The 25,215-nt window shown below is 44.8% G+C and overlaps 1 protein-coding gene across 1 annotated transcript in view; it reads right to left on the reverse strand.

Annotated features, from left to right (window-relative positions):
* Positions 1–25,215, reverse strand: part of CCDC61 (coiled-coil domain containing 61) — a 637,121-nt gene that overhangs the window by 101,469 nt on the left and 510,437 nt on the right. The window contains exon 12 of the mRNA XM_069207713.1: positions 6,738–6,807. Coding sequence (XP_069063814.1) covers positions 6,738–6,807 — 70 coding nt within the window. The remainder of the gene's footprint in view (positions 1–6,737; positions 6,808–25,215) is intronic.

Below are 25,215 nucleotides of genomic sequence, written 5' to 3' on the forward strand. Positions count from 1 at the left end.
CTCATCAGAGTTCCTCTGCATCTCTCTCTTCACCTTCTGCCAAGGAATCGACTGCTGACCGCGCTGGAAGCTTGCAAAACTGCAACAAAGTAGCAAAGACGACTACTGCAACTCTGTAACGCTGATCCTGCCGCCTTCTCGACTGCTTTCCTGGTGGTGCATGCTGTGGGGGTAGTATGCCTCCTCTCTGCACTAGAAGCTCAGAAGAAATCTCCTGCGGGTCGACGGAATCGTCCCCCTGCAACCGCAGGCACCAAAGAACTGCATCACCGGTACCCTGGGTCTCCTCTCAGGACGACGAGCGAGGTCCCTTGAATCCAGCAACTCTGTCCAAGTGACTCCCACAGTCCAGTGACTCTTCAGTCCAAGTTTGGTGGAGGTAAGTCCTTGCCTCCCCACGCCAGACTGCATTGCTGGGAACCGCGACTTTTGCAGCTACTCCGGCCTCTGTGCACAGCCAAGCCTGGGTCCACGGCACTCTAACCTGCATTGCACGACCTCCTGAGTTGTCCTCCGGCGACGTGGGACTCCTTTGTGTAACTTCGGGTGAGCACTGTTTCACTCCTCTTCGTAGTGCCTGTTCCAGCACTTCTGCGGGTGCTGCCTGCTTCTGAGAGAGCTCCTCGTCCTGCTGGGCACCCCCTCTGTCCCCTGACGCAATTGGCGACATCCTGGTCCCTCCTGGGCCACAGCAGCATCCAAAAACCCTAACCGCACGACTTGCAGCTAGCAAGGCTTGTTTGCGGTCTTTCTTCAGGAAAACACTTCTGCACGACTCTCCACGGCGTGGGGCATCCATCCTCCAAAGGGGAAGTTTCTAGCCCTTGTCGTTCCTGCAGAATCCTCAGCTTCTACTGTCCAGTAGCAGCTTCTTTGCACCCACAGCTGGCATTTCCTGGGCATCTGCCCATCTCCGACTTGCTTGTGACTTTTGGACTTGGTCCCCTTGTTCCACAGGTACCCTCGTTTGGAAATCCATTGTTGTTGCATTGCTGGTTTGTGTCTTTCCTGCAGAATTCCCCTATCACGACTTCTGTGCTCTTTGGGGAACTTTAGTGCACTTTGCACTCACTTTTCAGGGTCTTTGGGTGGGCTATTTTTCTAACCCTAACTGTTTTCTTACAGTCCCAGCGACCCTCTACGAGGTCACATAGGTTTGGGGTCCATTCGTGGTTCGCATTCCACTTTTGGAGTATATGGTTTGTGTTGCCCCTATCCCTATGTGTCCCCATTGCATCCTATTGTAACTACACATTGTTGGCACTGTTTTCTAATACTATACTGCATATTTTTGGTATTGTGTACATATATCTTGTGTATATTTGCTATCCTCATACTGAGGGTACTCACTGAGATACTTTTGGCATATTGTCATAAAAATAAAGTACCTTTATTTTTAGTATATCTGTGTATTGTGTTTTCTTATGATATTGTGCATATGACACTAGTGGTACTGTAGGAGCTTCACTCGTCTCCTAGTTCAGCCTAAGCTGCTCTGCTAAGCTACCATTATCTATCAGCCTAAGCTGCTAGACACCCTATACACTAATAAGGGATACCTGGGCCTGGTGCAAGGTGTAAGTACCCCTTGGTACTCACTACAAGCCAGTCCAGCCTCCTACACTCCGGCATGTCCAGACCACAGCATATTGTGAACTTTTCTGTATACTTGCCAGTGGCAATATCCTGGGCAGCTTGGATGGCTCAGGTCTCCCCCGAAACCATGGGCAGCACCTGCGCGACCAAGGGGTCGGCTTTCCCAAAGATGAGTTGAATAGCCTCATAGAATTCTTTCATTTGGTCAGGGAGTCACTCTGGTTTCGGGAAACTCTCGGAGGTGAATGGCAGATCTAGGCTTCCCAGGGGAAGGGTGGGGGAGGGTCTAGACTTGTGGCTTCGCTCCTGAGCCTAATCCTGGACTGGCTCAGCGAAGTACGCTTGAGTTTTTGGTCTTCTTGTTGTTGTGGGACATACAGAATATAGATTTCTACCCCGACGATTGACTAGAACAACCCCGAGAGCAGGCCCGTGACCTTCCATGCAACCAGGACCTGGAGCTTTGCAAAATCGTCCAGGTCCAACAAATAAAAAACTTCAACATGTGGTCCCAGGCCTCTTTTGGGTTCATCGGACAACAGTCAGTGTAGGCCTTCGAGTAATGGTCCAGCTCCAGGTCCCATAAGCAAACCAGGTGGAGGTCTTTCATAGACATTTGCCTAAGGCAGGATCCAAAGGGTTTAAACCCCACAGGTTTCTTAGGGGACATACCAAAGGCACAGTAGGAGTATAATTTCTCCAAAACTTTGTCAGGAAATGCCTCTTTTTGCATGGTCAAACCATATTTTCTTTTTTTAGACTGATGCTGCTGGTTTTTCGACTGTGAGAGCAAACCGAGGCCTGGTAACCAGACCTCAGTGTCAGTGCCCTTACCCTAAAGTGCATGTCAAATTGGCTGTACCCAATCAGAAATGGCTAACTTACCTGCAGGTCCCTAGTAAATGGTACCTTGCTACCCAGGGCATGTAAGTTAGAGGAGTAGCCCAAGGCTTGCAGCGCTGATTGTGCTACCCTGGAGGTCCCCAAATAAAACAAATATCACAGTCCACCACTACAGACTGGTAGATCAGTTGTGCACTGCTAGCCGGAAATAGCTATTGAAAGCAATTGCAAAGCCACCACTTTCCCTGGACACGTGGGTTAGTCACCTCTGTGGCAGGCCTAAAGAGCCCTAAAGACTGGGTGCAACATATGACATAAGCGGGATATGTACTTTGCATGTCCTGACAATAAAACCTACAAATCTGCTGTTTTTACTGCTGAAAAACTTGGCTGCCCATTGGCAAGTACAGGGTTACACACTGGCCCCTCAGCTGTGCTAACTCCTGGACAGTGCAATAAAAGTCAGCACTCCAAGGTATCAAACAGCTTGTTACATTAAACTTGACTCGTATCTTAAGTTGAAATAAATGTAACTTGTTGCATTGTGCAGCTTTAGCAAAGCTGCCATTTAGTTCCCTTTAAAACTCCTAAGCCTTTCTGGGCATACATTGTTGAGAGAACTTTCTGCCCTTCTGGAGAGACTTGCCAACTACATTAAGGAAGGATGACAATTAGGGGTTGCAGGCCAGAGAGGTGTTACCTCCCTCCCGCAGAAAGCCACTTGGGTGTTAGCCCCAAAAGGCAGGCTTACCCATTGTTGAGGTAGGCAGGTGGGCACCAGAAGCAGCGGAAACCAGTTGCCAAACCCATTTGCCCAGGAGTGGGTAGCCCAGAGGTAGCAACACTCCAGTGGTGGGCTAGGGAGGTCTGAACACCAAGAGCAGGGTCTTGCCATCTTGGGAGTGGGCAAAATGGTGCATCCTGGGATTGCCAGATGCCACACACCACAGGAAGTAGTCACCAGCTAGGAAAGGACCTGGTAGCCCATTGGCTACCAACTGCATCCTGTCCTGACAGCACTTTAAAAGCATAATGGGGGCATCCTGGCACCTAGACCTCAGATCTCGGTTGACTTGGAAAAGGGACTGAAGAAGGACTGTCAATTGTACAGAGGGACCACCAAAAAGAGGCTGCACTGTTGAGGACTGCACATGCTGCACTTGGTGGCTAGCAAAGAAAGGGAAGGTGCCTGCAGCATCCTGCTCAAAAAGAAGCTGTCTCCAGAGCCAGTCAAGTCACAAGAGCTCAAAGGGCAGCTGACTGGCCTCCGTTTCGCAGCACAGGGACACAACAGCTGAATAAGCCTGCTGGGCAAATTGGTCCCCGAAGTATTCAAGCTGTTACCATCACAGCAATGTAGCACCAAGAACCGAGACCCTAAGCACAGAGTTGCACCTACGTTTGCTGTGCCCGGGAGTGCTATCCGAGAGTTGCTGGGACCCTCAGAAGGCAAGTTATCACCCAGGAAGGGAGGGCAGCTGGTAGTACAGTGGCGACTGGACTTTGGCTAGACTGTAGAGGAGCCCCATCTTTGTGGACCGAGGAATCCCTGTAGGAAGATCTCAGTCAAAAGCATCATATCCACAGCACCCTTTGAGCATCTTCAACATCCTTAAACCTTTGCTCTGGACCACTCCATTGGAACCCTTCGCAAAGCGGATAAAATGCTTGGAACTGGTGAAGGATTGCTTACCCATGAAAGTAACTGTTCTTGAGGACCTTGCTGGTCCCCCTGACTAGCTCCCTGCCAAAATTGGTCACCCTAAGTACTTCTAACCAACCACATTGACACTTAACTAAGTTTCCTTTAAAAAGGATTCTAAGGGCCTGATTACAACTTTGGAGGAGGTGTTAATCCGTCCCAAATGTGACGGATATACCACCAGCCGTATTACGAGTCCATTATATCCTATGGAACTCGTAATACGGCTGGTGGTATATCCGTCACATTTGGGACGGATTAACACCTCCTCCAAAGTTGTAATCAGGCCCTAAGTCTCCATTTCGCGGCCTTTGCCAAGGCCTGTCTGTGGTTGAGTGAAATGGCTTTGCTTAAATATTGCTTGTAAAATCTATATCTCCAGAACCCTCTAGTGGATCTTTTTCATTCTAGTGTCTGAATTCCTATAAAAAGTGTTGTACTGATTTCTTCTTCAACTGTTTGGTGCTGTTTAAACACTTAACACTTGCTCCTGTGCAAATGCCTTGCTGCTCAGTGCCAAAGCTGCCCAGGGTTGAGGGCTTTGCAGACAAAACCTACAGGACCTAAAGTGGTTGGTAAGTGTATCCACAGTGGCATTGCATAACCACACAATATAACATAACCCATTTCCTCATAAAAATATTTGCAAAACGTTGAAAAAAGCAGTCAAAAAATGACTGAGGTAGCTCTTCCGGAGCTGCACTTATGGTGTGGAAAGAAAATAATTGATGTCCGCATGCTGCAGTGGCACCTACATAGACACCGGCACAGACAACACAGAGCCGATCCTTGCAGCCTACTGATGCGCAGAGGTATTGCTCAAGATTTTTCAGATCCAGTCTAATGTCTGGAGAACATTATTCAGTAAGGAATCTGCGGCTAGAGGTTTCTATCATTATTTTACGTCACAATTGTGTGGATAAGGGTGAGAAAAGCAACAACTGTATTCTATGTAGTTCCCAAAGGCGTTGGATAAAAGGAAGGGAAGTTAAAAAGAGTGGGAATTCAAATAATTTCAGTCAGAGAAAAAATGTTAAAATTAAGGCTAAAAATAGCTCAACTAGTTAAAGGCCATGCTCCCAAAGAAGAGAGGGCTACTGAGGCATACTAGCAGAGGCACAGTGGATCAGGTGCTCTGAAATTGACCAATAGAACAATCTCTCATTTGAAGATGTGCATGACTTAATAGACTCATTTGCTGGCTGCTGTCTAAGATCAAGCAGTAAAGTCGAAAAAGAAAATCATTCCTACGATTCAAAGTGAAAAGAGAATGCATTATAAGTAATCTTCAAAATGCCATGAAGAAGAGAAATCTAAAATAGTCTTCGGAGGAACAGGCAATTGTGGAGTGCCACCACATGGTTTGCAGAAATATGGCCCGACGTCATCATAATTTTCAACATTAAAACGTAGGTGAATACCAAGGCGAAGGTAAGGGAAAGAGTAACAAAAAACGTAAACGATAAAAAGGTCCTTTTCACAGAAAACCTACCAGTCTAATAAATCAGGCAATTTTCCTACTTATTGCACCAGTGTTTAATTTGGTCCGGTGGTCGCCAGTGTGGGCCCCTGGCACTCAATTTTGGGGACGAGAACTTATGTTTATTTAACATACGTTTCCCGAGAGCAATCAGGGGAAAAATACAAGAGAGGAAAGGAGGAGAAAGATGAAAAAACTATTACGAAAGGAGAAAGCAGGAACCTGCACGAGTGAGATAAAGGAGAACAAAGTGTTTGATAGTGGACTAAAGAGACGTGAGGTAGATGCAAGATCAAGGAGCCATGGTATTTGGTACGCTGGCATTTGATAGTAGCAACTGTAGGCTTCTAAGCAGAGCTTTGGGCACCAGCAGTCACTTAAGTCAAAATAGTTTATGCATCCTAAGATCACAGTTACTCGTACCAGTCTCTCATCTAGGACAAATATATCACCTTATTGGTTTTTCCAGTTAAGATTTCAGGCCATTGATATTGGTAAACCAAAACATCCGCCACTGGTACCTTGCAGAGCTGTTCAACTTTGAGGGGTGCCTTCCTATCTGATTTTAAGAATTTCCTCGGAGAAAAGAATCTGAGTCACCCTGTGATGATGGTGTATTTTGGATATTGTATTCTCACCCATCCCTAAGACTGTATCTTGTGAGTGGGACAGTGGACTCATATGTTAATGGACCATCTGCAGTTATGTTGGGTAGCTGACCGGCAAATTCTTATTCATTGAGCTATGAGTGTATGATTTTGATGTCAAAGCGGTGTTGCCTGAAAGCTTCACCGTTTACAGATCTCATAATTCTGTGACATGTCCACTTACCTGAAATTAATGAAAAGTTCAAAATTGGTGTTGCTTAGTATATGAAAAGTCAGAGCAGAGTTGGAAGTATATGGGATGGTCCATCTCATGTGGTCTTGTGATCTCTGTAGAGGTCAGTACTATTAGTGGGCCCTTGTTGGGTAGTATATTTCTGTGCGAGTAAAGTTCTAATGTGATTTGTTGTGTATGGGTATGAAAATAGTGAGAAAGCAGAACTACCATATTCCCGTTAATGAATTAAAACAATGTTCTTTCTTAACCAACACAGTGACAAATCTTGCTTACCACATTCATGCCATTCCACGATGAAGAGGTTAGTGGTTTTCTGGTTCGTTTCACTCTCCTTCTGCCAGCACTAGAAGCAAAATAAACATTTGAAGATGATCCTTCTTGTTATAATTTTTGCACATATCACCCTTAAGCCTCACAGGACCGTAAGTACTGGGCATTGACCAGAAATGTTGAAAACCTGGCTTTTAATAAAATGTCTTTGGTGTCTTCCACTAACTCTTTTGAAGGGCTGGTGAAAAGCAGAATCACAAAAGAAGGTACACTATTTAATACACAATACAATCAAATAATGGACAAATTCGTCTCTTGTCATCAAAGCATTACATGTGAAAGAGAAGAACAAATCACTTTCCTACAAACAGCTGGATGGATTCCACCCTCAGAATCATTATGTGAACGGTTCTCAGGCACCAACATTTTTTTTTTGCACTGCAGAGAGAACAGTGTCAGGTTGCAACACTAAAGACTCCACAGGAAGCAATACAATCAGGTTACACTATGGTACCACAAGAGCTGGTTTCAATTACACAACCCGCAGATACTAAGGATGCAGAACGGCAACGCCAAATAGAAAAATAAGAAACCAAAGACTAATGATACTCTCAGTTGGGAAGGGGACGAAGAATTGCAGGAGGCTCTACATCTATCAGAAAGAACATTATAGAAGATGCTTAGTAAAATGGTCACTGACTAGTAGGAGTAGTTTTGAGGCATGAAGAGTTTTTTGGATTCACATATTGGGCATTATGCCACTATCTAGTGCCTTCTTCTCATTTATTCATTATTCTTGTGGTGTCATTGTCAATCTCTATTTGGTGGTATAACTGTCCCCTCTGTGACGCCAGACATGAGCTCCGGAAGTTCCTCTGTGTGGTTGCATTCTTCCCGTTCCCTTACGGTGAGTTGTAGGTGTTTGAACTTCCTCTTTGACGAGGTTGGGTTGAAATGTGCTTGAGCTTGCAAACAAGTGATTTAGTACTTTTTGTCCAACCTGAGCTTCTCTGTGTATTTGGATGTTCATATAATAGTGTTTTGAGGTGTGTATGGAGGACCATGTTGCGGTCATACAGATGTCATTGACGGGCACGTTTTCTAGAAAAGCCAGTGTTGTTCCCTACTTCCTCAAGGAGTGTGCCCTTGGTTTTGTTGGTATGGCAGGTTTGGATTGTTTGCACTATCCACTGTGCAATGGTTCACTTGGTTACTGGTGTACCCTTACCATCCCTTGCAAAGGAGACAAGTTGAATTCCCTTTCCTAGGATGTTTGTTTCCTGGGGGTAGTACATGAGCACTTTTCATACGTCTAGTGTGTATAGGGCTCTTTCAGTGTGTGTCTTTGGCTTCTGCAAGAACCCCTGCAGTTGCATAGCTTGGGTAATATGGAAGTGTGACACCAACTTAGGGATAAATTAAGGGTTAGTTATTAATGCTGCGCTATCCAAATGAATTTGTAGGTAGAGTCGAAGGTTATCTGCCTACATAGAGAAGTGACGGCCACCAGAAAGGCTGTTCTGAAAGTGAGGAATTTGATTTCTGACCTGTGCACAGGTTGAAATAATTAGGTCATTAGCTAAGTGAGTATAGTGTTTAGATTCCACATTGGTGTTAGCGCCGACCGTGTGAGCAAACTTCTTTTGTTGCTCTCTACAGAAATATTTTAATCTTAGTAGAGTAAAGAATATTTTCCTAGTGTGTCCTCTTGTTCAGGCCACAATGGTAGCCAGGCAAACCTTGAGTGATGCGTACTTTAGGCTGCTATTCAGCAGGTTTTTCTAATACATTAGGACCATGGCAATTTCTGTCTTCTTATCTATGAAACCTCGTTTCTTGCTCTATTGAATACATTTGCTCCCCTTTGAGGTGTATCACTCACAAGTACTTTGTTTTCTGGCCTCTTTGAGAAACTTCATTGTTATATATGGAAGTGAAAGGTGGCCAAATTCTAGGTACCCTAGAGTCAGGCTGCCAGGCTGAGAATGGTTGGTTTTGGGTGACAAATCAGTCCTTCTTGCATTGTGAAACGGTCCTGCACCAGTGGCAGGGAGAGCCTTTCTCCCCACAAGAATTCTACTAGGTCAGAGGGCAAAGTCTGTCTGACTCACTGTGAGGCTATCAGGATAAGGGTCAGGTCCATGTGTCTGAACTTGTATAATACCATTAGTATTAGGGGAATCAAGGGGAAAGGCACATGGAACTTGAACAGTTTATTGAAAGGTTATTCCACCTGGACTGTTGGTGTGGGTACCAGCACACAAAGTCTTGGCATTCTGCGTATTCCGGACTTGCAAACACATCTATGCTTGGGGCACCCCATCTCTTGAAAATGATTCCTAGTCATTATTGTTTTAACTCTCATTCATGGAATACATTTGCCAGTCTCCTTAGCCTGTCTGCTTCAGTGTTTTGGATGCCTGGTAGGTGTATCACCACCAGTATTGTGTATATCGATATGTCCTTTGCTAGCTGAGACAGTGGGTAGGATTTTGTCCCCTCCTTGTTTGTTAAGGTAGAACACTGTGGTTTGTTGTCAGTTTGCATCAACACACTTTCCCTTCATGTGTGCTTGGAAGGCCTTCAGTGTAAAGAACAGTCTTGAATTTCAACAGGTTTATGTGTCTTACTGCCTCTACTGGGCTCCAGAGGCCCCTGATTCTTTTGTTCCTTTTGTGCACTCCTTCTCATTGGTGGAGGGGGGCGGTGAGTCTGTAGTGATGACCACTGTTGGGAGATGATTGTTTGGAAAGACTCTCAAGGGGAACTTGTTGCATGTTCCACCATGTTATCTCTTTCAGAATACCTTCTGTGACAACCACCAGATTTTCGCAACTCCCCATGGCTTACAACCACCTGCTTTTCAGCCACTCTTAGATTAGACCTATGTGTAGTTTGGCCTGTGATAAAAGCCATGTAGGGTGGTAGGATCTTTCTCAACATTATTGCCCCCACTTTTTGCCTGGTGTCCGTGTCTTTTGACTGAAGTACAATGGGGGTCCCCTAAATTTGATTGGTAAGTACTTTGTACACCCCACAATTGGCATATTAGTGTACTCCTGTTAGTCCCTAGTATATGGTACTTAGGTACCCCAGGCATTGGTACACCAGGGGTTCCCCATGAGCTTCAGCATGTATTATGCCACCCATGGAAGCCCATGCAAACTGTGTCTACAGGCCTGCCATTGCAACCTGTGTGAAATGGTGCACGTACCTTTCACCCCATAACCCTGTCACTACACTCTGACCCCCTAAGTCACAGCAGGGCTCAAAACATTTACTCATCCCCTCACTATGGCGAGTCATATTTGATCAGGTCGAGCTATTTTTAGGACTTACTCACCCCTTCTAGCGAGTTGACAAAGAACAGGTGTTCTGTTCAATAGAAAGCGGAGGGGCAATAAAAGATGCCTTTAAATCTTGTTCTCGTATGTCACATTTGCTCTGCATTCACAGACAGAGCTCAAAAGTCAGTTTGTCTTACAATTAAATTTCTTTCTGACTGGAGAGTTCCAGGATTTTGTAAGGTGAACTGTCTGACCTGCTGTTTAGAGTGTGAAATTAAAGGGTACAGGGTGTCAGGTTGTTCCTAACACAGAACATTTAAATGACTAAGTCAACAGTACAAACATTTCAAAATATATATCAGTAGTTGTGAAAGGCTATTGTTTGTATTTCTGTGTGATGAAAAAATACTTTACTAGGATGAAAACAAATCAGATTACATGTCAATGAGCAAAGGATATAGTTTCTGAAACCCAATTTACACAGATTGCTAATACACTATATAGTTTTATGAGTAAAGCTGCAAGTTAGTAGAAAGGGTATTGGACATTACAGAATGCTAGCACATCATGGTTTACTGATATATTTCTTAAAAGTGAGTGTTTAAACAAACTGAGAAACAATCCCGCCCTGATGGCAATACTATTAGTTAACTAAAAGTAAGTCATAGGTCATGTGTCACCTACATGTGGGCTAGATTCTTGTGATACATGCAGCAAACTTTAGTCTAATTAATCAAACAAAAGAGTTTTTTTTGTACAGCATAAAGACTGAGCTCACATATCTGAAGGTGCAATCATATGTGAAAATGATGAAAAAGGTGACTCTAAACTATTTGCCTAGGGTCATACAATGTGAGACCTGTGGATGGATCAAGTACATTAGTTAGGTCAAGTAGATTATTCAAGTTACTCGACCAACATTTTATGATTTTCCAAAGCCTGCTAAAGGCCCTTCAGCCCAAGGGCAGGGTGCATGGTTCTAAGTGTAAGGGTACCCCTTCATGACCACATGTACCCCTACAAATCCCAGACCCCATTTTCTGGGCTTTGTCAGTACTAGGAAGCCATTCTGATGCTCAACTGCATAATGGCTTCACCAAACCAAACCTATCAAACATGTTTGATATTAAACATGTTGGAATCATGCAACTACCCAGATTCCAGTGTTAGTTGCATGATACCATGTACTGTGGGGGTTCCTAAGAGGATCCTTCCATGTCTGCCTGTACAGCCTAGCAGGGTCTGCATGCGTCAGTGCTGCTGCTGACCCCAGACACTGTTCTCCCTATCCTGCTGCTGAGCCTAACTCGGGCAGGGGAAGGCAGAACAAAGGATTTACTGTAGAAGAGAGGTATTACTACCTTTCCTTTGGAAACAGGTGTCTCTGGGTTAGGTGGGGGTGCTCCTGAGTACCACCAGAGTGAGTGCTTTGAAGGGCTCATTTGGTGCCCTCCTTGCATAAACTGGTTTACTCCAGTGCAGGAGCTTCTGGCTCCTGCTCTGGTGCAACATCACACAAAGGACAGGGGAGCGATCACACTCCTGTCCAGCTCCCCCCCTAGGGAGGTGCCCAGAGTTCTGTCAGGTGGCCACGTAATTCTGCCATCTTGGAAATAGGATGAGCAGAGGCCTATGGGAGCATCTGACTGGTCAGTCCACCAGATTAGCCTCCCTGACCACCCGATAGGTGGGTCTTTGCAGAAGCTGTCCAACACCCTTCCTGGGTTACTTAAGGGCTTCCCTAAGGGTGGGACCCTAGATTTGTCAGCAAGATTCTTCTTCAAAACACTTCTGCTGCTGGACACCAGATTTTGCTGCTGGACTTCACTGAAACCCAAGAAAAGAATACCTGGTTTCATTATAGTCCTCACTGTCAGAGACTGTCCCTTCTGGTATCTGCAGGTTTGATCTGTTAGTACCTTGATTCTCCCAGGTACTGGATGGGCCCTTGCTGTGCTTGAGTTCAGTGTCACTTTCTGGAACACAGTTTGTGTGGTGTTCACATTGTATGTTCTGCCAGAATTTGTGATTTGAACTTGCCTTTACTAGTCAGTCACCTATGTATGCCTTGTCACCCAAGGTGTGCGTCTACTGCCTTCAGGTGTTTGGCGAACACCCTTGGTGCAGATTTTACGGGCAGCACCTTGAACCGAGAGTCTACCTTGTTTATGAACAATCTGAGGTACTGTTTGTGTTTTTGATTCATTGGGATGTGTAGGTGGGCAGGCTTCACATCTGTTGCGGCCATGTAGTCTCCTCTCTTTAGAAATGGAATGACCTCTTGTAACACTGTCATTTAGAAGCAGAGTGCATTATGAAGTTGTTTAGAAATCGACGGTCCAAGTTTCACCTTAATGTCTGAAATTGCTTTGGCACTAGGAAGTAAAAGGAGTAAAACCCCTTTCTAACTTATTTTTGTGAACTCTTTCTATAGCTTGTTTTTTGATGAGCTCAGTCGTCTCCTGGCACAGTTGTAAGAGTATCTCCTCTGAGGCGTTCCCTGGTGGTAATAAAGAATGTCTTTTGATGAGTTTGATACAGTAACCATGTTTTATTATATGTCCTATCCATCTGTCTGAGTTGATAGGCCTAAAGTCCTAGAGGAATCCCCCTACTCTTCCACTTACAGGTGCTTTGTGCTGAGGGTGCAATCCATGCAAGTCATATTTGCAATGTCCCCTTATCCTTCAGGGGTTGATCTCTAGCTTTTGCCCTCCCATGAAAGGGCTATCTTGCCAGATACTGCCTCAGCAGAGGCGAACTCTGAGCTATGATTAGCTGACTAAACCCCTGTTACTGAGGCTGCAAAGTGGTGGAAGCCTACGCTGCTTGGTCGCCTTCTAGTCAGCAGGCTTCCCTGCTTATAGTTCAGACAGATTTGAAAAGCTCCCATTGCTTTCATTGCCTCACTGACGTCCTTTATTTGTTGCAGTGAGTCGTCAACTGCCATGCTGAAAAGAGTCTCCTGTGAAGAGCATATTGATGTAGGAGGCTTGTACTTCCATCATAAACCCCGAAACTCTCAGCCAGACGGGCCTCCTGAGGGTTATATTGGTACAAATCAACTTGCTGACTAGGTCTGCTGCATCAAGAGCAGACTTGAGGCAGGTGCTGGTGATGGGACTGGCATTCCCTGCATTCCTGTCTTGGCCCTTTTCTTGTAACCCTCAGGGAGTTGCTTCACAAGGACCTCTATCCCTTCTGGGTTGCTTCCCCTCTCTCCATCTTCCTCCCCACCAGGTTCATTCTTTTACTCTCCCTGTCTGGTGGGGGTCCAGTTGATGTGGTGACATTACTTATTTTCCATGCAATTGCCACAAAGATCAAGTCCACAGCTGAATTTCCTTTAAGGTGTATGGAGTCCTGTGAGGAGTGTCTGTGTTTTTCTCGACCTGGGGTGTCACAGCCTTGGATGTGGCGGACTCTCGAAAGCCTTACTTTCTCTGATCGAGTAGGCTTGGTAACATTGGAAGATATAACTTCCTTTTTTATGAGGGTATCAGTGTGCTAATAGTAAACATGAATCCTCCTTTTTCCCTTTTAGTTGCACCTTGTATCTCTGCTTCCTTCTTGATGAGAACATTATAGTCTGATAAATCATCTGGTGGAGAAGGCATTGAGGGTACCTGTTGACACCTGACTCTAGAGATTTTGTGTTGAGGTCTTGCCACACTTCCTCTTGCTGTTTCGGTCCCTCGACGAAGATTGAGGCTTCATCCTCATAGTCCGCAAACTCCCCTTGTTCTTCGTGGGGTTCTGGTGATGAGGGAGTTTCAATCTCCCAAATGTTTGGCTTCCCCCTCTTCCTGCAATGAAGATTTAAGTGGTATACAGAAACCCCTGAGGGACTCTTTGAAGTCCTCCTTTGAATGAGCACTCCCATTTCCACCTTGAGTCGATGCATCTCCCGCTCCACATTGAGTGCCTGGTGCTTGGTGTCAGCTGTCCTCAGGGTCTTATTTTTCAGAGTCTGTTGCTCCTTGGCCTTTGTCTCCTTTTCCTTCACCCTCTCTCAAGCACCTCTCAGCATAAAAAGGTGTCCGGAAGTTCTGCCACCACTGGTGTCCTTGTTTTTGGACATGTGGGGCTCCTTTTGTTTTTGCCATCCTTCAACGGCTTCCGAGGCAGCCTCCGAAGACTTAAAGTCTGCTTTGTTACTTTTGCTGTTTTTTGTGGCGGGCTTCCTTCATTACTCTCCACATAGTCTCCAGTCTCTCAACATCGATTGCACCTCCATCAGTGCCTGGCTCTCCACTTTGTGCCAGTTCGGTATCTTTGACGCTTCCCTTCTCCTCATCACTGGACAGGCCCAGCTTCTTCTGGGTGTCGTCCATAGCGTAGTGTGTCTAGCATTGTCTGTGACTCACCTTCAATGTCTTGGGCTGAAACTTGCAGGCCTTTGAGTTATAGTCCTTTGGGAGGCACAGATTACAAATCTCATATGGGTGTTCTGCATGAATTTGGGCAGAATTTAAAGGGCGTATTTCCCATCTATCACCTCCCTGCATTCTCCAGTCATATGCTTCCGGTCTGACAGGTCCCCGTCGGGGCTGCAAAACGTCCCCCTTTTTGGTTTCCTCTCAATGGGTGTGGCCTCCAGTGGTATTTGGTTGATTAAAAATGCTTTCTCTATGCTCTCTTTTGATGACTTGGCGCTTTTTCTTGATCCTGTCAGAGCCCCTCAGTCTTGCTTCTAGACCAAAGAGCAGAAAAAAATATCTAAATCTGGTGACCTGACATAGTAACCTCCAGGGCTCACAACTGAAGTCACAGACGGGGTGAGCATACTACCAAAGGGTGGCTGCTGGCAACGTCCACAGAAATAAAATGAAGAAAACCTAACTGAACCCAACCACTAGAAGGTGGAATAAAGCACAGTATGTGAATCCTGAAAAGATTCTATCTCTAAACCATATTCTTATATAGGTATTCAAAGGACCAACCTATAAGTTGTCTTAAGATAATAAGCTTTCAATTACAGCTCTTCCATATTGTATTTCTGCTTTTACCTCAATTTCCGAACAATGTATTAAGAATCAATGCAGCAAGGCATGTGGCTGACTGGCAAATTGACTAAATTGGAACTACTCCAAAAAGGACCAAAGTCACAATAAGGGTTCAAAACACTCATGTGGCCATTAGCTGCCAGTTCACAACACTGCTTGGCGCAAAAACGACATTCCCTTAGGTTATGTCTATTTACTGCTTTTAGCAAGTTTGTAACCCTCATAACATGCAGGTTGTTCACTGAATAAAAGAAATTCAGACTGCATTTGATAGTGGTTGAGAGCTGTTCTGGATTCTACTCCTCCTTAGAAGGGTAAATAAAAACATATTGGCCTTAACTCGTTCTCTGCCTTGGACGAGGTGACCTCGTCCAAGGCTACAGTTCCCGTGTGCCTTGGACGAGGTCACCTCGTCCAAGGCACGGGAACATGGGGGATCGCTAGCCCCTGTGCACCCCCCTCCCTCCCCAAGGTGGGGATGGAAGGGGAAGACCTTCCCCTTCCACCCCCGATCCCCCCCCCCCGGCAATCTGATGACGTCAGCGCGCGCACAGCGCGCCGACGTCATCAAGTGTTGCCAGGACGCGCTGGAAGCCATTTGCTTCCAGCGCGTCGAGGGGAAAGGAACTCAACAGGTGAGTCCTTTCCTTTCCTTTTTTTGGGAGTGGGGGGGGGGAAACAGACACGGGGGAAAGGAAAGGGTTTTTCCTTTCCCCCTGTACCTGTTTTCACTAGATTCCTGCTCCACGATCGCGGGCAGGGCATCGGGGGCGAAATCCACTAGACACCGGGGATTTTGTTTTTATTGTTTATTTTGGGGGCAACCCCTTGGGCAAGGGTCGCTCCCCTGGGGGGCTATTTTTTTTTTCTGTTTCGGCCCCCCCGATGGCAGACCAGCCATTTTTTGGCCGATCTGGCCCCCGGGGGGGTAGAAGCACACTAGGCGCCAGGGATTGTGTGGTGTGTGTTTGGGGGCACCCCTTGGGCAACGGTCGCCCCCACAAAGTGGGGAATGTTCGTATTGGGCATCTCTGCCCCCTTTGGGGGCAGATGGGCCTATTTTTGTAGGCCCATCTGCCCCCAAGGAGGGCAGCAACCACCAATACGCCAGGGATTTTTTGTTCCCTTTTTTTTGTTTTGTGCTGGGGGTGCCCCCTTTGGGAAGGGTCGCCCCCTAAAGGGGGCACAGAGGTGTTGCCCATTTCTGCCCCCATTGGCCAATTTTATTACGCCCATCTGCCCCCGAGGGGGGCAGGATCCACTTAGGTACCAGGGACAACTTCTAAGTTCTTGGTGGTGGGGTGTTTGTCAATTGGCAAAGTATTTGTATTTGTGATTATAACAATTTATTTCTTCTTTTTCTTCTAGTTCAACGCTTTTGCTTCCTTTGCTGTGGATCCTTGCGGTTTTGGCAGAAGTTTTCCTGCGGTTTGCATAGTTGCATGTTTTAGGTAAGTGAAAGCAATTTACTCCAAAAGAGTATTGTTGACATGCATGAATGACATGTTTGTAGGTGGTGCACTAAATGCAGTATTGTGTGTTTGAAATTGTCCTTAGATTTGAGCACAATGATATTTGTGTTGTCATATGTCTAATTAGCTTTTTTCTTTTTAGTGGGATATCATTGGTGATTGCTGTGTCTGTGCAGAGTAGTTGCTTGGTGAGTAGCTTTTTCAGGCGTGAGTGGTATCGTTTTTTTAGTACATAACTCTTTGTGATAAAGCTACACTTTGTTTATTACTTATTTTAGTGCTAGTTGTTGTTGGCAATCCATTTGTTGTTAGTGAGGATCATGGCTAGCCGCAGAGTGACCGCTCAGCAGGTTGTTTGCATGCTCTTTGAGTCGTCTTCAGACCATGATTACGACACTGACTCTGCATCTGAGGCAGAGGAGGAAGCAGGAGATTCTGGGAGTGAGTTTTCTGTCCGAGAGTATTCTTCTGATGAGGAAGCTACTCTCAGTGCAGATGAAGGGCCTGTGTTAGAGGAGGACATTGATGTGCCAAGAGTGCAGCAGCCTGGGGCTGAAGGGTTTCCCATTAGAAGACCTGACACCTGGATTGCCCCAAACATGGAGCAGCCACAGTTACCTGCATTTACTGGTCTCCCAGGGTGTAGAGTTAATACGGAAAACTTTTTGCCTGTCCATTTCTTTCACTTGTTTATGGACGATGTATTTTTGGAAGAGATTGTGGAGCAGACAAATGTGTATACAGAGCAATATTTGCGGGACAACGCTGCCAGACTTAAGCCTCAGTCTAGAGCTACTCAGTGGGTTCCCACATATCTGGAAGAGATGAAAAAGTTTTTAGGTTTGTCTTTTTTGATGGGGTTGATCAGGAAGCCGTCTCTGGCTTCTTATTGGTCTACTAGTCCCTTGATGGCAACGGCTATATTTCCTGCAACTATGACACATAATCGGTATTTGCTGCTTCTTCGTATGCTGCATTTTGTAGACAATGCTTTAGCCTTGCCAGAGATCACCCTGATTGTGACCGTCTTTTTAAGATTAGGCCTGTCCTTGATCATTTTGTGGATCTGTTTTCAGAGGTCTATGTTCCAGGCAAAGAGATAAGTGTGGACGAGTCTTTGGTCCTTTTCAAGGGGCGTTTAGTTTTTAAGCAGTACATTCCTAGTAAGAGGGCACGGTATGGGATTAAAATGTATCTGCTGTCAGAAAGCAGTACAGGATATGTGTATAATTTCCGGGTCTACACTGGTAGGGATTCCAGTATTGACCCTCCTGGTTGTCCGGGCACTTTTGGAGTTAGCGAAAAAATTGTGTGGGAACTTGCTAGACGGCTGTTTAACAAAGGTCACCATTTGTACACTGGAGTGCAGTTGTTCAAGGAGTTGTTTAGAGTGGACACTGTTGCTTGTGGCACAATCCGTTCTAACCGGAAAGACTATCCAAGGGAGCTTGTCTGTAAAAAACGTGAGAGGGGAGTGCAGTGCAGTGCCTTGCAGAATAATGAGCTGCTAGCTATGACATTTTCAGACAGGAGGGATGTGTACATGCTATCTACCATCCATGATGAGAGTACTTCCCCTGTGACTGTTTGGGGTCAGGTTGCGGAAGTGCGCAAACCTGCGTGCATTTTGGACTACAATAGGCACATGGGTGGTGTTGATAGAGTAGATCAGAGGTTGGAACCTTACACTGCTCTTCGTAAGTCTTACGTGTGGTATAAAAAGTTGGCCCTACATTTATTTCATTTGGCAACTTTTAATGCCTTTATTGTATACAAGGATTGTTCACCTGAGTCAAGGATGACATTTGTTAAATTTCAGGAGTCGGTGATAGAAGGCCTTATTGTGGTGGAACCGGCAAGAGTTCCTAGAGTAGAAGTGGTGGAGGATGTGGCTAGATTGAAAGATCAGCACTTTCCAGATCACATTCCTCCCACTCCCAAAAAAGACTTTCCCACAAAGAAATGTAGAGTATGTGCCCAGAGATTAATCCGGTGGGAGAGACGGATGTACTGCCCCGAATGCCCTTCAAAGCCTGGGCTGTGTGTGCCCAGCTGTTATAGAAGTTACCACACAAAGAAAAACTTCTGGGAAATACCATGAGCGTAAGCTGTCGGTTTTATATTTTCATAGGTTTCACGGTTGGCATCTCTGTCATGTATTTAGTTAGAGCTTTTGTGTCTGTAGTTTTGTGCTTATTTTATAATTAGTTTGTGGTTTCTTTGTTGTTTATAAAAAAAAAAAAGTGATGGCGTGTGCGTGGGGTGGCGCTTGGCTAGCAGTGTGCGTGGGGTGGCGCTTGGCTGGCGGTGGTCGTGGGGTGGGGCTTGGAAGGCGGTGTGCTTGGGGTGGGGCTTGGCTGGCGGTGTGCTTGGGGTGGGGCTTGGCTGGCGGTGTGCTTGGGGTGGCGCTTGGCTGGCGGTGTGCTTGGGGTGGCGCTTGGCTGGCGGTGTGCTTGGGGTGGCGCTTGGCTGGTGGTGTGCTTGGGGTGGCGCTTGGCTGGCGGTGTGCGTGGGGTGGGGCTTGGAAGGCGGTGTGCGTGGGGTGGGGCTTGGAAGGCGGTGTGCTTGGGGTGGGGCTTGGCTGGCGGTGTGCTTTGGGTGGCGCTTGGCTGGCGGTGCCAGCCAAACGCCAGTCCACACTCCCATCAGCTGGTGTGATTCTTGTATCAGGCATGTGGGCGTATGTAAGTGATGGGCCCTTGAGTGGCGCGGTCTGTCGATGTGAGTGTTGTAATGTGCTGGGCCCGTGGCTGGCGGTGTGAATGGTCTTGTGCGTGTCATGTATGAAAGGTGTGTGAATGGACTGTAAAGCGGTTGGTGCCTTGTCGCGGCTTTACAGCTCACGAGCTGTGAGTCATTGGTTCAGTTTTTTGCCTTTCAGTTATTAACAGTGCATTTCATTTTTGTGAAATCTCTTGTTAATAAAATTTGATCCACTGAACCATTACTCACCCTCGTGCCAAATCCAACCAGTATGTGTGGTAAAAATGACAAAACCTGCTCCGCTGTAATCAGGCGTCGCAGCACACCTGTGACACGCTAGGTGCCTCGGGTGGGACCCCAATGATGAAGCATGCCACCAACTTGGTTGGTGGGTGAGTCTTTTTCACATAACCTAAGTGTGTTTCTTTTCACAATTTTAGTGTTTGGCACATCACGGACGTATGTGGACACATCAAAATGATATATTACAAAACTACCTGTGTTTGGGGGGGAGGGGGTACCTATGTTTTTGGTCCTGGGCGCGGCCTTCATCTAGGGAAACCTACCAAACCCAGACATTTTTTTAAACTAGACACCCCAAGGAGTCCAGGGAGATGTGGCTTGCATGGCTCCCCCAACATTTTCTTACCCAGACTCCTCTGTAAACCTCAAAATGTGCTTAAAAAAGCATATTTTGCTGACTTTTCTTAGTAGGATCACCGCTCCAGCACAAAATTCCTACTCCCCAGTTTTCCCCTCAGTCTCCCAAGTAAAATGACACCTCACTTATGTGGGTCTCCAAAGCAGAGTCAGTCTAAAGATGTATAAAAGAATATGTCCTTATAAACTCGCTGTGCTATCCCCTCTATCTCTACAAGTTTTGGGCCTTATTGTGTTGCAGGCACATGGCCCACCCCCACAAGTGAGGTATCATTTTTATCAGGAGACTTGGGGGAACGCTGGGTGGAAGGAAATTTGTGCATCCTCTCAGATTAAAGAACTTTCTGCCACAGAAATGTGAGGAACATGTGTTTTTTTAGTCAAATTTTGAGGTTTGCAAAGGATTCTGGGTAACAGAACCTGGTCAGAGCCCCACAAGTCACCCCATCTTGGATTCCCCTAGGTCTCTAGTTTCAAAAATGCACAGTTTTGGTAGGTTTCCCTAGGTGCCGGCTGAGCTAGAGGCCAAAATCTACAGGGAGGAACTTTGCAAAAAAAGCTCTGTTTTCTGTCAAAAAATGGGATGTGTCCACGTTGCGCTTTGGGGCGTTTCCTGTCGCGGGCGCTAGGCCTACCCACACAAGTGAGGTATCATTTTTATCGGGAGACTTGGGGGAACGCTGGGTGGAAGGAAATTTGTGGCTCCTCTCAGATTCCAGAACTTTCTGCCACAGAAATGTGAGGAAAATTTGTTTTTTTTTAGCCAAATTTTGAGCTTTGCAAAGGATTCTGGGTAACAGAACCTGGTCAGAGCCCCACAAGTCACCCCATTTTGGATTCCCCTAGGTCTCTAGTTGTCAAGAATGCACAGGTTTGGTAGGTTTGCCTAGGTGCTGGCTAAGCTAGAGGCCAAAATCTACAGGTAGGCACTTTGGAAAAAACACCTCTGTTTTCTTTCAAAAAAGTGGGATGTGTCCACGTTGCGTTTTGTGGTGTTTCCTGTTGCGGGCGCTAGGCCTACCCACACAAGTGAGATATCATTTGTATCAGGAGACTTGGGGGAACATAGATTAGCAAAACAAGTGTTATTGTCCCTTGTCTTTCTCTACATTTTTTCCTTCCAAATATGGGAGTGTGTGTAAAAAAGACATCTATTTGAGAAATGCCCTGTAATTCACATGCTAGTATGGTCACCCCGGAATTCAGAGATGTGCAAATAACCACTGCTTCTCAACACCTTATCTTGTGCCCTTTTTGGAAATACAAAGGTTTTCTTGATAGCTATTTTTTACTCTTCATATTTCAGCAAATGAATTGCTGTATACCCGGTATAGAATGAAAACGCACTGCAGGGTGCAGCTCATTTATTGGCTCTGGGTACCTAGGGTTCTTAATGAACCTACAAGCCCTATCTATCCCCGCAACCAGAGGAGTCCAACAGATGTAACAGTATATTGCTTTCGAAAATCTGACATTGCAGGAAAAAGTTACAGAGTAAAACGTAGAGAAACATTTATGTTTTTTTCACCTCAATTTCAATATTTTTCTTTTTCAGTTGTTATTTTCTGTAGGAAACCCTTGTAGGATCTACACAAATGACCCCTTGCTGAATTCAGAATTTTGTCTACTTTTCAGAAATGTTTAGGTTTCTGGGATCCAGCATTGGTTTCATGCCCATTTCTGTCACTGACTGGAAGGAGGCTGAAAGCAAAAACAATTGTAAAAATGGGGTATGTCCCAGTAAAATGCCAATATTGTGTTGAAAAAATGGGTTCTCTGATTCAAGTCTGCCTGTTCCTGAAAGCTGGGAAGCTGGTGAGTTTAGCACAGCAAACCCTTTGTTGATGCCATTTTCAGGGGAAAAACCACAAGCCTTCTACTGCAGCCACTTTTTCCCATTTATTTAAAAAAAAACGAAATTTTCACTGTATTTTGGCTAATTTCTTGGCCTCTTTCAGGGGAACCCACAAAGTCTGGGTACCTCTCGAATCCGTAGGATGTTGGAAAAAAAGGACGCAAATTTGGCTTGGTTAGCTTATGTGGACAAAAAGTTATGAGGGCCTAAGCGCGAACTGCCCCAAATAGGCAAAAAAAGGCCTGGCACAGGAGGGGGAAAAGGCCTGGCAGCGAAGGGGTTAAAGACCCCATCCCTGTTAATATAGCCATTCACAGGGTGTCACAAGTCATGACCCGTCAAATCAGTATTAATTAGGCTGGGCATTCTGCAATCTCCTTTGAATAAGTAATTTGTGAATTGACCTAGTAGTACATTCGTCGGTTGCAATATCAGACTGGATTCACAAAAAGCAGATGTACAATTTTGCAACCATTTTCTGTAAAAGGGAATCTGCCTTAAGTTCCAGCAAGTTTATGTTAAACATTTGTTCCTTATTGGTCAATCCATCATTGGTTAATAGACTTTCCAACTGAGGGTTGACACAGATTACAACTGTAAGTAATTATTGATTTCTCAATCAGTTAAAAGGATAGCAACACTCATTACAAAATACAAAACAAAACTGAAATGCAAGCATGTGAAACTTACAAACAATTTTTTTTTTAAACTAAGGGTCCTGAATTATTAGTAAATACTGTGTGATCAAAACCTAGAAGACATGCAATATATAATTGTGAAAAATCAAAAATAAAACATGATGGCCTGGCTTTAAGCAGACACTAACATCTTTGCTAAACAAAGACTTACAGTAAATTTGTAACCGTCTGCTCTAGTTGTCTCTGTCTTTCCTAATGCACATTTTCAGATATCTTAATTTCCACAGCATTCATACATTTTTGAAATCCACTTAAAAGTTGCATGTTGCTGCAATTAAAACAAACGGAGGTTGAAGTTTGACATAAGCGTACACCTAGTCTGGACCAATTAGCTATGAATTAAACCCTCTATCAGTTGCTAGTTCAGGCACAATATGAGATGCATTTAAAGCCTACATCTGAGGCATATGCAATGCAAAGCGGGCAGGAATTGTTTAAATCCATCCGCAACACTCTCAGCAGATTAAAAGGGGAAATTCAGGAGCTAAAAAGTGAGTATACCACAACTAAACAGCCATAGATACTAAGGCAGCTAAATAAACATTTACCTGAGTTCCAGAAATAAGTAGACACATGAAGTCATCTACTCAAATGGATATGCAATGGTCAAGCACTACAGTAAAATTGAATGCCCCAGGAGGACACTAGCCACGCTCCTAAACCCACAATGAGCCTCACAAGAGGTACATGAAATAGAGGATTGGGATGATGAATAATGGACTACAAGAACGGACATACTTGAAGCTTTTGCCAACTATTGTACCCAGCTATACTTGTCTCAAGTTCATACTCCATTGGCATATATGAAATTGTACCTTGAAATGAGTAAGTGTAGTTTATGCAATCATTACCAATATATGATATCAGAGATGCCATAAAATCTATGACTGGGGAAAGGTGCTAGACAAAATGATAGCCTAACAGCACAGTTTTATAATAACTTGGGAAGCTACTGCCCACCTCCTTTCTATATATCTGTGAGGAGGCAAGATAAAAGGTAATTCCCCCACCTATGTTATACGAGGCAGTTATAATCACAGTTCTTAAGCGAGCAAGCAGCCCTCAAGGTGCTCATCCAATAGTCACTCTCACTAATTAATATGAATGAAGATTCTAGTGAAAGTTATTCCTGTGAGACACTTACATTATAGGACAGGCCTAGTGTTGCAGATCAAGCAGAATTTATAACAAAGCTTCACAGCACATATATTTTGTTTTTTGCTCTCCTTCATCAAATGAACCCTGACCTTTCTGCTGTGACATCTTGTAGACTCTGATAAGGTGTTCAATATCCTAGGAAGCAATAGTGAGCTCCACGGTTCTGTTATATTTAACCCATTTTTGCAATTCCTCCCTAGCTTCCAGTCTTATACCTATTGAATGTGAAGTAGCTTCAGTCTCCACCTTGATTAAAAGCCCGCAAAGGAACCGAAAATCCTGGCTAACTTTAGTCTGATAACTTTTCTATCTCTAATGACAAATATGAAGGCAGTCTCAGCTCACTCACAGCTCTCTTACCATCTGGAGTCACACAAGTTGCTTCATCAGACTCACGGTTTCTGTAAAGGGCTATCTTTAGAGATCATCTTTGTTAAAGTTACTGAAGTTATTAAGACAATTTTGGATGAGAATGGAGTGGTGGTCCTCATATTAATAGACCTAATAGACTTATCAGTGACCTTCAACACCATCTTCCCACTCTATCTTACAGTCCTGATTTGGTTCTCAGCATTTCAAGGCCATACACAAACTGCTGCATTGGGAAATGTCAGAACTTCTCCCAAACCTAATGTCAGAACTTCTCCCAAACATATTGTGATCGGAGTCTCTCAATGCTGTTTTAAGCACTTCCTTTTTTATGCAAATGACACTCGTTCCGGAGGAAACGGTGGACTATGTGGGATGCTGCCTGGAAACATTTGTTAGATGTCTGCACATCAACTCTCTTGTTTTTAACAGAAGTGAAATGGAAACTGTGTTTTTCAGAGCCAAATGTACCGAACTCCAAGACTGGTGGCTGGAAGAGTTGGGTGAACTGCCTGTTTCCAGTGCAACAAGCTCTGACTCTTGAAGCGCTTGTGGATTCTGTCCTATCCTTTGTGCACAATGGGAACACTATTTGTTCTATTTGTTTCTATTTGCTACACATCATGAGAAAAATCCTTCCCTTTCTCCTGGCAACTTGTAGGAAGGATCTGGACCAAGCATTAATATTTTAGAGAATGGAAAACTGCAATTCCCTACTGGAGGGATTTCCAAAATATCATATACACAGAATCCAAATTTTACAAAACTTAGCAGATGGATTAATTTGTGATCTCATCAAAAATACGCCAGTCTCAAACAAACTCTTTACACTGGCTTCTGGTCCACAAAAGATGCCTCATTAAGGCCTTATTTCTCTGTGACAAAAAAATTTGCATAGCCTCCCTTTTTTTGGGGTACGTCCCTACTCATACACTGAGATCGCAATCTCCATGTCTGGTTAAGGCACCTCTATGTTCAAGAAAGCCAGAAAGGAGGTCATTCAATTGTTATTACTACAACTAAAACTTGTAACGCCCTACCATTAACCTTTCAATAGCAGGATGACCAATAAATATTTAGACATCATCTAAAGGCCATTCTCTTCACAAGCACTGTTTGACTATAATTAACTCTGTAATTGTTGCTGCTGCTTTAGACTAAGTTTTTTGCCAGCATCAGGCCCCCCATTTTCTTGAACTAGCCAATTTTGTTAGCTTTAAAAATCTAACATTTAGTCATACAACCATTCACCCAAGTTACAGCATGGATTTGA

The sequence above is a fragment of the Pleurodeles waltl genome, chromosome 9 (genome assembly GCF_031143425.1).
Source record: "Pleurodeles waltl isolate 20211129_DDA chromosome 9, aPleWal1.hap1.20221129, whole genome shotgun sequence".
Lineage (NCBI taxonomy): Eukaryota > Metazoa > Chordata > Amphibia > Caudata > Salamandridae > Pleurodeles > Pleurodeles waltl.